Source organism: Chinchilla lanigera, unplaced genomic scaffold (assembly GCF_000276665.1).
Source record: "Chinchilla lanigera isolate Chin_1 unplaced genomic scaffold, ChiLan1.0 scaffold00022, whole genome shotgun sequence".
Lineage (NCBI taxonomy): Eukaryota > Metazoa > Chordata > Mammalia > Rodentia > Chinchillidae > Chinchilla > Chinchilla lanigera.
Genome location: NW_004955423.1, coordinates 26,487,221 through 26,499,987, shown reverse-complemented (window position 1 = coordinate 26,499,987; position 12,767 = coordinate 26,487,221). Strand labels below are relative to the sequence as shown.

The window sequence follows — 12,767 nt, the reverse complement described above, 5'->3', positions numbered from 1 at the left end:
TGATCTTTCTGTTTCCACTGTTCACCACTTGGTATTTCTTGGATGAACTGAGCTGAAAAGATTATTTTAGAAGTCAATGGCCTTTTGCTATTCAGTGGGATTCACTTTTTATTTTCATTTCACTCTGAAGTAATTTTGTTTAATTTCATAAATTTTATACATTTCTAAGGCTTATAACCACTCAGAAGTATTTAGTTCTAAAAATACTGAATAAATTACTAAAATGATGGTTACACTAATTTTCTTCAGTACTTTAAATCTACTTTAAACAAGTTTGGGTAGCTCAGTTTCAGGTGGAATAAAGAAGTACAGAATTGGGACAGAGGCGGAAGCTTCAGGAATGTGGAAATCGCTGGTGTAGGTTAGGCATGGGGTTGGTCCTGTCCTGTCCTGTCCTGTCCTGTCCTGTCCTGTCCTGTCCTGTCTTTTCCTTTGTAATGGAGGTTAGGGTTAGAGGAGAGGGAGCCAAGTGGTCTTCCTGCCTCAGCCTCTTTAATAGCTAGGATTACAGGAGTACACCATCAAGCTGTATACTATCAGCAGCCAGATTCCAAAGCATAAATCCACAGAATTTCATGTAGGACTTGAGTTACGGGAGGAAAACAGGAACTTTACAGTGACTGTACATGTGTTGCTTTTTACTGGCCACAATTAAGTACTGTATTACTTTTGTTTGAGTCCTGGATTCTGTCCATTTGCTTAGGTTCTGTAATGTTCAAGGAATGTCAGGAAATTTTCCTTTGAGAGAGAAATAGCTTCCACTTCCTTGTTAAAGCAAATCATGATTAGAATTAGAGCAGGCTCCAAACCACAAATACATGTTCTCACATGTGTGTTATACATTATCAGCACACACAGCACACGCATATTATTCTACTTATTCTTATAAATGTCTGTGTGCATGTATTGTACAGCACATATGCTGTACCTACATATAACGCATGTTATATGGTATGTGTACCTGTATACTATACACAGGTGCTGTGCATCAAATATATTAATGTCTATATGATAATACAAACTTTCCATCTCAAAGTGATACACTGTCTGTAAATTCTGTAAAAGCTCCAAATAGTTTCTTCTTAAAAATGTTGACCACCCTGTTTAGGAGGCAGTCCATGACAGCTTTTCCTTCATAAGTCATTTAACCTTTTATTTTAAAAACATTCTTTAGTAACAAAAAGTCCAGTAACTGTCTTTACCTACCTACTTGTCTTAACATACTAAAAGCAAGTAGCTTTCTAATAAGTGACACAGGTATCTTTATAAAAAAGCAACAGTGTTGATGTAAGTTCATCCTCTGACTAAAGCTATCAGATCTGTTGCTTAATAATCCTATTCCTCCTAATGTTTTATTAATAATACAGGTTTGTATGTCAGATTAAATCATGTTCATTACAGTGATCCAAGAAAAAAATGTAATTTAATGGATGTGTTTGTTCTATAGCTGTTTTCTGCTTTATTATTTTTCATTTGTGCTTTCAACATTGCTTTACATATTACAAATGAGAATAAATAAAATCTGTGTTTGGCAAATAAATGAAGTAGCAATTGTTTGCGCTTATATGAATTGCCATACATGAATTGGTAGAACATAGCACCACCTCATGACCTATATAAGAATTACAAGCGATTATTTTATTTCTGTTTTGTTGTCAAAAAATTCTGTCATGCATAGGATTTCTTACTCTGTTATTCTAAAATTTCTTTTAAAACTCTTTCCATTTTTCTCATGATACTCAAACTGTCAACTTAATGTATAATCCTTTCAAATTGATTTGAGTGATCCAGCTAATATATCAGTACTTTTTTCTTCTAATTCATAACATTTTAGTCTAGATCCAAGAGAAAAATCTTATGTGATTGGAAGTCTGTGTGTAAAGGAGATATTAAGTTGCATATGGATTGTGTGCTTGATAACTCTGGCAGACCTTAAAAAGGCAAGTGTCTCCTTTTAAAGAGTAGAGCTGCGCACTCTTCTAGTTGTGTTAGTCATTGTTCCAAACACCCTGATTATCTTACTTGTGTAAGACTGTTGCTGTGCCACTTTCCGGCCTGATTAACCTATGTGTGATATGCTGTCTAGTGGGGCAGTCTTTCTACAGAAACCTGCACTCCTTCTTTCGTAGCATTCTTTTGACGAATTGAAACTTAGGAAAAATCTCTAACAACGTCCAAACTCTCCCTAGCTAGATTTTATAAAACTATCTCCTGTCAGCTTCTGGCCTTGCCCTGAAAAGTACTGACATCCATGGGAAAACTCTTCCATTTTTGAGTTTCCCACATGACACAAATTATCTTCAATATCAATATATAAGCAAAGGGCTGGGTTTTTTTTACAATTTCATTTAAATTAGAGTGAACTGCTATACTCATGATTGCAATACAAGTATAAGAAATGTTGCAGCTACTAAAAATCTCTCTATATATTTTTTTGTTTTGTTTTTTTCCGGTACTGGGAACCGAACTCACGACCTTGCGCTTGCCAGGCAGGCGCTTTTGCCGCTGAGCTAAATCCCCAGCCCCATAAAATCTATATTTTTAGATAAGAAAACCAAGCAATGAAATTTATCTTAACATTTAAATGTGTGGGTAATTAGAATAATAATGCTTTATTATAATAATATCATAAACATGAAATTTCTTTTTAAAAACTAACTTCAGAAAATTCATAGCAGAGACTTAAATGTGAAAGAGAACAAAACGTATAAGTGGTAAGCTAGAAAGAAAGTAAGGAGTGCTAGGCTGGGCGTGGTGGCGCATACCTGTAATCCCAGCGTGTGGGAGGCTAAGGCAAGAGGATCACTGCAAGTTTAAGGTCAGCCTGGGCTGCATGGTGAGTTCAAGGCCAGCCTGGACTACAGAGCAAGACCCTGACTGGAAAACAAAAAACAAGAAAAAGAGAGCAGGGAGCCTGAGGTGCCTGTTCTGGTTCTGCTACTAGTGAGAGCTGTGACACCGTGCTTATCACTTTGTTTTTCACTGAAAAGCAAATACGCACTAGATTGCTTTCTTAGCTCCTTCTGCTTTTCATACAGTAGAACATTGCTGATCCAAAAATCAAAAAAAAAATGTTCCAAAATCTGGAACTTTTTGCTTGCCAACATTACATTTTCAGTAGGAAATTTCACACCCAACCTTATGTGATGGTCACAGTGTAAATGCAAGGCTCACTGAATATATTGTGCAAAATTATATGGCATGTATGTACACAGTGCATACAGAACATAAGGAACTTCGTGTTTAGACTTGACCCTTTCCCCACGGTACTGCAGCATGTATATGTAGGTATCCTAAAATTTGAAAAAATCCCCAACCCAGAACACTTCCAGGCCCTAAAAATTTCACATAAGGAATGCTCAACCTGTATTTCATAATTTAGCGTTATTATCCTTTACCATTCCAGGTAAGTAGATAGAAAAAGATGTGTTCATAAAATGCATCAGATAAAATTCCATCAGATGATGCCCTAAGCAAAATTGCTTCAAAGGAAAATGTTTAATGTTAGAATCCTAGTTCAAGCTGTCTAGTTCAAACTATCTCAAAGCGTGACTTTCCTGAAGGCCACGTACCTTTCCGCTGTTGTCTTTAGTAGTTATGGGGTCCAGGAGCATTCTGTGGAAAGGCCAGCTGGTGCCAAGTAGGTCAGCCTGTGTCAGGGCCGTGTGGTCCGTCCTGACTAGGAGATGTCCAGGGAAGGCCACTGTCACTCATCAGTGATAGTTGAGCTTTGGCTCAAGGCCATGTTTGAACTTTATTGTGTTAGAGATAATGCAATTTTTCTGTTTGGTATCCTGATGATAAAGTCTTAGACTCCAGCCTTACTATTTCTACAGATTCCTTATTTTTTTTGTGGTCTTGAGAATCAGACTCAGGGCCTTGTACATGCCAGGCAAGCACTCTACCACTGAGCTATATCCCTGGCCCGGGAAAAACTCCTCATAAAACTGGTCTATATAACCTCTGGGTACCTGGTTTTCTCTGTTTGTTTAGACAGGGCCTCCCTATGTAGTCCAGGCCGGCCGGACTCAATGGCAGTGCACATGCTTCAGCCTCCTCTGAGTGCTGGGATTACAGGGGTGCACCGCTATGCCTTGCTATCTTTTCTTTACAGATTTTTTCTTAAAGTGAATTTAAATGTTTTAAGATTGTATCATTACTGTTGAACTACTGTTCAAACTTTCAGTCGGTCATTATCACATGTGCAGTCACACCGTTAGGGTATAAAAGATATGTATATTTTTAATTCTGAGAAATTAAAATGTGACCTTAAATAATTGGTTTTTTTCCGGTACCGGGAATCAAACTCACGACCTTGCGCTTGCCAGGCAGGCGCTGTGCGCCTGAGCTAAATCCCCAGCCCCCAACCTTAAATAATTGGGATTAACCCTCTTAAATATATAGTCAATGACAGGAACACATCACTATATATCTATTTCAACAACTTCCCTATGAGTCTCTATGGGATATATATAAATTAGTCATTTTAATAAACAAAAAAGCTGGGCATGGTGGCACATGCCTGTAATCCCACACTGGGGAGGCTGAGGCAGGAGGATTGTTGCAAGTTGGAGACCAGCCTGGGCTACAAAGCAAGATCTTGTCTCAAAAAAGAAGCAGCCTCAGTGACCTACTGGTTAGGCAGGCCATAGTGCAGGTCATAGGGTTGTAGGTTCAACTCCTAGGACAGGATATTAGGTTAGGGTCAGTACTAAGTTAGGGCCAAGTTAGGACTAGGTTAGGGATAGGCCTAGGGAGAGTAGTGGATGTAGGGGCAATGGTAGAGCAAAAGTCAGGATAGAGAATATGGTACCCCAAAGAGGATGTACCCCCAAATTTGCCAGGTAGGATGGTGCACACCTGTAATCCCAGCACTCAGGAGGCTGTGGCAAGAGGCTTGCTATGAGTGTAAGGCCAATCTGGAGTACACAGTGAGACCTTGTCTCAAAAAAAAGATAAAAAATAAAAATGAAAAGCTTACACAAGTTGAAAAATAAAAGTAAGATAAATGGAGACAATACATACATCAAAGCATACAAAAAGGGTCAGTGTCTTGGTTACTTTTCTGTCACTGCTGAGACAAACTACACAACACCCAAAGTTAAGGGAGCAACAAGGTTCATTTGGCTCACAGTCTGGATGTTTCAGTCCATTATCGCTGGTTCCACGACAGGGTGGCATGGCAGAGGGCAACAGTTCATAGTGGCAGAAGACAGCAAGAGCAACAAGGAAGAGAAAAGGGACAGGCCTCTTTCTGTCCCTTAAATTGTAAGCAGGCCACCCGCCCCAGGGCAAGTGTAGCACGCACACCCTTAATCCGAGCATTGGACCGTGAGTCAGTCACAAACTCTAGATTCAGCCACCTCTGATAAGCCCCGCCCGCACTGCATGAGGCTTTGGGGGCACATCTAGACACAAACCATAACGGTGGGGGTGGGTGATACCTAAAATAGTCAAATGAATTTACTAAAATATGTAAGAAAAATGCCAAGGCTGTAATACAGTAGAAAAAAAGAGATGATTTGGCAGTGCATTCACACAAAAGGAAACAAAAGCCATAACATGGCAGGAAGGGACAGTCTTACGAGTGGTGATCAGAGAAATTCAAAGCAGTACAAAAACTGCTACCATGCCGTTTTCGCTATCATTGCCTGCGGTGTATAAAACTGGCAGGATACCGTATATACAGAATGTTTTATTTTTTATTTTTTCAATTAGACCTCATTGGTACATTCTAGATACACATAATGATCACATTCTTCACAGAGATTTCATACCTGCACGTGATATAACTTGTTTTTTTCCTCCTTTCCCTACCTTCCCTTCAGCTACTCCTCCCCTCCCCATTTATAAAGCTTTGTTTCCATGTCTTCTTTCTTCTCTCAGTTTTACTTTTCCCTTCTTTCCTTTCCCTCTTGCCTCTCCCTTATTCACCTCCTCATTTGAACATTTTCTTCTTATTTCACAATACCAATTACACATTTTGGTTCTCATATGTGCTTTTGATTTTTCATACCAGAGAAACAATGCAGTATTTACATATGTGTGTCCAGTTTATTTCACTTAGAGTATGGACTCAAGGTGCACCCATTTTCTTGGAAATGTCTCGAGCATATCCTTCTTTATGACAGGGTAGTACTCCATTGTATAAAAAACCACATCTTCTTTATCCATTCACCAGTTTATGGGCACTTGGGTTGTTTCCAAGATTCGGCTGTTACAAACTGTGCCACTATAAACATAGATGTGTGTATATCACCGTGGTGTGATGCTTCTAATTCTTTTGGGACGATACCAAGGAGGAAAGGCCTGGGTCAAATGAAACCTGTAGTCTTAGTTTTTTGAGGACTCTCCACACTGATTTCCACAGTGGTTGTGCCGTCTACACTTCCACCAGCAGTGAAGGGCTCCTTTCTCCTCACAGCCCCACCAGCATTCGTTATTGGTTGATTTCTTAATAATAGCCACTCTTTTCAGGATGAGATAGAACCTGTGTGGTGTTTTAATTTGCATCTCTCAAGTGACCAGCAATGCACATTACACTGAGTGTTTTGTGTATCCACATCTTAATCCAGAAATCATCCCCTACCACTCCTGACTGTGGAATCAAAACCAGGACCTTTATACTGAGCTGCATCCTCAGCCGCCCTCCCTTTTATTTTTTTGTTTTGAGACAGGATCTCACTAAGTTACTAGGTTATCAAGCCTGGGCTTGAACTTGGGATCCTTCTGCCTCAGCCTCCCAGAGTGCTGGGATTACAGGTGTTTTCTGCCATGCCTGGCTCTAACTTTGTTCTTTTTCAACAGCAGAATGTTTTAGATGTAAGATTAAATTTTAAAAATGAAACATGAAATACTTAGTAGAATGCAAAAAAATAGGCTCTTTTATAAGGTCAGTATTAGAAAGGAGTATATAAAAATCAGAGTAGGGTGGTAGAATTATAGGGATTTTCTTCTGTTTCACATTTCTAATTTTAAATGTATTAAAATAATTATGACTTAATAGAAAAATGATATGTAAGTATATATTAGGGTAATTTACCCTTTTAAAAAGTACATGTAAGTCTTTTTATGCATTAAAAATATTTGTGATGTTATTATTATAGGACTAATATATAGTATATCTCTTGAGTAATTTTCAATATTATTAAAGCCTTAAGCTTAATATCTAATACATAAATGTTCTTACAGAGAGTTACTCAGAATCCTTTTTTATAAAGGCACTTCAAAGCTTTGGTCTACTTTTGGAAGTCACCAGGGCTAGAACAGAAATACACCTTACATTTCAGGTAGCCACGCCTACTAACGATACAGTGAGAAACGTTTTTGTACACATCTGTGGTAATAGCACAGCTTCTCTTAAGTTCAGTAAAAACCCTTTACTTTCTGCCAATGTGCTGTTTTCAAGTTTTACCTGATTTTAGTTCTAAGATCCTGTGTAGACATACAGGTCCAGACCAGGAGAAGGGATCTGGCCAGCTCAAGAAATAGTGGAGCCGTTAATGAAAGTTCTTTCTCCACACTGACCTTTTTATTTGTCAGCATATTTCTGTAGCTCTGAAACTTTTATTCAGCGTGCTTCCAGTTGCTTCAGCTTAAGACTGTTGCGTTGGGTGCCGTATGCTGTATCCTCCTGCACAGGGTCGTACCGCCTTTCCTCTCGTTCCTTCCTTGATTCTGCCCATGCCCCTCACACTGGTCTCACCCAGATGGTCACAGTAGATGCTCATCACTGGGCTTCTGCTCTTCTCCCGCTCCACGAGCTCCATTCTTCTGCCTTACTCCCCACTGTGTATTCCCTTGACCTTTCATTACTAAGTGATACTGATCTTCATGCTAGAGCTCACCCAGGGCCCATCAGCTGACATTAGCCTGTCCTGCCAGTCAGACAGTACAGGTGGCTGGGCATGTGCAGTATACCAGGCACTGGGTCAACCTGGGTCATGGTGTTTTGCAGATATTATTGTTTTGTAATTAACACATCGCTGCTGTGTATAATTGATGAGCACCATGGCTATTTTTTTACCTCCTGCGTTGCACATTCCCGGAGGGCAGGGACTCCATTTCTTTCACACCCGCCTCGGTTTTTCCTCGTTACCCTGCGCGCTGGAGACATTTAGTGAAAACTGTCTGAAAGCCCCCCTCCTCCCTCCCAGGACTGGCCATGCGTGCAGTCCCGAGGCTGCTTCTTCCTGGAGGACGACGGCGAGACCGTCAGCCACCAGTACCGGATGCACATTGCTCAGAGCTCCATGGTCCACCTCACAATTAAACCGCTAAACCTGAGTCAAGTCGAAGGCAAGTTTGGATTTTCTGTGTTTTGAATATCAGTTTGTACTCTCTTTGAAAATACTTCTGTGTTTGATAGTCCTAGTTAGTGAAGAAAACAGCCTGCCCAAAGAAGAAACATACGGCTTTGTTTCAACAGGTTTATATATTGCCTGGTGTCAAGTCACACAAAGCAAGTCATTTGCTTTCCGTGTTCTTTCAAAGCATGTTTCACTAAAAGCAAAAACAAAATGTTTTGTTTGCTAATTGTCTTAGCTTTCTCCATTTATCTATTTTTAAAATATAATTTATGTAAAAGAAATTCTACAGTAGCACAATTTAGGATGTGAAATTGCAAGTACATTTTAATACCCCGAGTCCATGTCGATGACTGAGCAATCTTTATCAATAATCTTTGCATTCATGGTAATGTTCTTTTTTAGATAAAAATGAATACCTTCCTCCTCTCCTGAATGTGAAAGATGTCGGTAACGGTCTTTTCCTAGGTAGCCTTTTAATGTTGGTTGTTCTAAGTCAATCTTTATTTTCCCTTTTATAAGGTTTAAATATAAACACTTTCTTGCTAGAGGATTCTCCCTCACTCCCAGTGTGGAGGTTTTGAAGTTTCTCACAGCATATCTAATAGGATACTTACACCCTTTGGTAACTGATGCTCTTAATGACTACAGGAGTCATTTTTCGGAGAAAGGAACCAAGATAACTGTGCAAATACAGTGCTATTCTCTGTATTCGTATGACTAGGATTCCTTCCTCATTTATTGGGCACTACCAGAGAGTCTTATAAACCAAAGGTCAATTTAGGCATTTTGGATATGTCAGTACCAAAGGACAACAATACGTGGAAGTTATTTCAGTAGAGGAAACATTCAAGAATCAACGTAACAAGGGGTAAAAGGTATGGTATATTAGAAAGTCCTAGTGCTACAGGAAGAAGCAAGGGGAAGGGCTGTGAGTCCAGGAGGGGCGGCTTTCTGCTCACAAGGGGTTGTTAGGATTCCTTTCCCTAAGAGGGTGGCATAAACAGGCTTTGCAAGGGATGTATCGGTTATCAGCTGCTGCAGAGCAACCACCCCCAAAGCATGCCTTGAAACGGCGATCTGTCCCTCCCGGGTGTGCGGCTGCCGGCCCTTCCCCCCTGGGCCAGGGTGGCTGTCCTTCTGTCCTTGCGGGACAGCTTGTTCCTGACCCAAGCAGCTCCTGTCCTCCGGCCCCCTACCTGTACCTGTTCCCCTGGCGGGGTGGAGTGTCCTGAAGTGTGGGCCTGAGTGGGCACGGCCGGCTTCTGATGCTTCCTGATGTTGGCAGAAGTCCAGGTCCCTAGGGTTGGGAGCAGACTTGGCCTTCAGAGGGAGAGCACAGGGTCCCAGTGCAGAGGTCAGGGGCCAGCCGCCAGCCGTGGCTGCTTCCTCTCCAGGAGGCGGGGGACAGCGGGACAGGGCCTGGGAGAGAGCTGCTGCTACAGCGATGCTGGGGCTTTCCCCCAAAGAATCTCCCCAAAATTGTCCTATTGTCACAGGGAGCCAAGGTTCCCTCTTTCCTTCGGATTTCTGAGCAGTTTGAATGTGTCTCAGGTGTGTTGTTCTTGTTGCTGATGCTGCTGTGTTGGTGGGCATGTTGTTGTGGTTTCCATCCTCCCTGGGGTTCTCTGGGCTTCTCACATCAGTGGCTGTTGTCTTTCAGTTGCTGAAAATCCTCCGCCTTCCCCCTCCCTGTGGTTCTGCCCCTCCGTGCCTGCCAGGCACAGTGCCTGAGCTAGGTCCCCTACCACCCCCGGACGCCGGCCTGTGACCTCGGCCCTGGCCGGCCAAGAGAGGCTCTGCTGCCAGGGTTCCACGTCTTTTCCTTGGCCATGGAGGGAGGTGCCTGGCTGCACGCTTGGAAGCGCTTTGAGTGGGAGGCTGGGCAGATCTGCTGGCCTCTAGATCTCCATGGTCAGGGTCTTCACGGCCTGGACAGGATCCCCGTCTTTGCTGGAGCAGTCGGGGTGAGCAGGTGAGACCCGGCCTCGAGGTTACTCAGGAGAGGGCAGGGTGCACCCTGGATGCTGTGGCAGATTCTGGGGCAGGCCACGGCTCTAGCGGTGCACTGGGAGAGAGGGAGGAGACTGTGGACGCATTTGCAAAGTAGAACCACAGATTCCGAGCGTTGGTTTTGACAGGGAGGGAAAGAGTGGAAGATTCCCAGATACTTGGACCGAGCCAGATGAGTGTAGCTGGGGCCGGCGGAGGTCAGGAGTCCGTTTCTGGGAGTAGAAATGACGGTGGGATATCCAGCGGGCTTGGCTTGGCAGGACGCCGTTCAGAGTAGAGCAGGGTTGCCCTGGAGATGGGCCTGGGCTTGCGGGCGCACCATGTCTCCCCAGATGCCGAGGGAGACCAGTCCGCGCTGCCAGCTCCTCTCGTGCGAGGTCTCCACCTCCTTGGATTTCAGGCTGTTCACTTGCCCCGAACTTCAGCTTTGGAAGAGTTCAGAGTTTGAGAAAGTGAGCAGAAAGAATCTGTCTCATGTGGTCACTGTGTGCAGGCGATGGCTTATTGCAAATATCCAGATGTTACTATGTAAAAATAGGGTGTGTATTTCTTTTAAAAACCAAGGAAGGAAAAATTAACTTTTATTTAACTAGTGAAGAGAAAGTAGTAACTGCTTCTTTTCAAGTATTTAGGTTTGTTTTCTGTTTGTTTATAGGAAAAGCATCCCCTTGGTTATCGGTTGATACTGCCTTATATATTCTTAAGGAAAATGAGAATCAAGCAAATCTGCAGCTCATATGTTTTACCGAACTACGAAACAGAGAAGTATATTCATTTTCTAATATTTAATTTTAAAATACAGCATCAACTCAACTGTAATTCCCCAAACTATAGTTAGGAAAAGATAATTATTTTTCTTTTTGTTTTCGTCTATTTTCAAACTCTTATATTCTTCCTTCCAGTTGAGGTAAATATAGTACTTAAATCTGTAGATCTTATACATGTTTTATTAATTGTGAAATATTTTCTTGCTTGCTGAAATCCATTAAGGACGGGGATTGATTGCCAACCTTGGCTTTGCAACTCAGAAGTTGCCTGACATTGTATTTTACTTTCTTTATCTCTAAAGGCTCTGCTACCTCACATGTGAACAGTTTTTTATACTCAGTAAAAGAGACGGATACCAACTGATTCCCCCTACATACGAGCAATTCCAGACTTCCGAGAAGTTACTCTAGATGTTTGTCTTACACTGCTAGGCCAGAGATATAGCTCAGTGGCATAGCACCTGCAGGGCAAGTGCAAGGTCCTGAGTTTGATTTCTGGTACAAAAAAAAGAATGAATTACTCACACTGCTAAACAGGAAAACTTCAAGATTACTATCCTCTGGCTTGGCTCACATTATAGGGTTCAAAAACAGACTGATATGAAGAAATGCTTTTAAATGTTTTTATATGTTGCCCTTGGGGTTGTTCTGATCCTTTCTAATTATACATTTACTCAGAGACCAAATATGTGAAGCAAATACATAAATGTGGCTGTTTATTTTATGAGGACTACAACATGCACCCACTACACAACAACCAAAATAATACTATTTAAGTCTCCCTGCAATGTCATGTTTAATGTTTATGTAGGCCCAAATCGGACAGACATTTCCCTGCTGGAGGGTTGTACGAAGGTCTTTATTGTAGGCTTTCTGTCAGACAAGAATAGTTATAGGCAAGAAAGGAATGACTGCAGATGTTAATGCTGTGACTAGCTCTTCTTCAGAGCTGACTGCAGAGTTAAGTTCAGCATAAGGCATTATCTAAAACAATAGCTTTTCCCATTTTGTTTTAGGTAAAATTACTTTCTCATGAGATTGAATGAGTGAAAAAAAGTACATAGCAAAGCTGTAAGAAAGTTTAAGACCCTGTTTGCCTCTACTATCTGGGCTTTTGTTTGGCTGTTATATGTCACATTTACAAAGGATTTTTTCTTCATATTTTTAGTTTCACAATTATTTTCTTTAAGAAGAGTTTTGTGCCCATGAAAACTTCCCCTTTGCTGTCCCCAGAGCCAGTCAAGGCTGTAGGAGGGAAGCCAGGAGATTCATGAGATCACACATGCTAGGAGTCACAGGATGGGCGTGGTACATACTCCTGAGTGTCCATCTACATCTGGCCAGTCTAGAAGACAATGGTTTGCAGAGGGTTGAGCGGGGAAATGTGTCACCTTCAGAGTGACCTTCAGTTTCGTTGGGTTTCTCCTGGTGTCAGAATAGGATAGGTGACCTTAGGATGATTAGGGTTTGCCTGAGTCATAAGGGGAACGCACTGCTATACCCAGAATTCCAGTGAGCAATTTGACTCTGGTCATGAATTTCTAGGATGACCTCCAGTGTACCTGGGTTTTGCAGGGCATGTTTGGACACAGAACACGACAGTTCCCTCCAGCTAGTCCCTCCAGCTAGTCCATGCAGAAGGACAGGAAGCTCATTAGCTATCAGATTCATCTAGAAAATA

General features: G+C 41.8%; 1 protein-coding gene across 4 annotated transcripts in view; it reads left to right on the top strand.

Moving 5' to 3' along the window:
* The window catches only part of Efcab7 (EF-hand calcium binding domain 7), a 37,395-nt gene that overhangs the window by 10,717 nt on the left and 13,911 nt on the right, over positions 1–12,767 (top strand). For all 4 annotated transcript variants that reach the window (XM_005385330.2, XM_005385327.2, XM_005385329.2 and 1 more), the window contains exons 7-8: positions 8,157–8,298; positions 10,975–11,084. In XM_005385330.2, the coding sequence (XP_005385387.1) occupies positions 8,157–8,298; positions 10,975–11,084 (252 nt within the window). The remainder of the gene's footprint in view (positions 1–8,156; positions 8,299–10,974; positions 11,085–12,767) is intronic.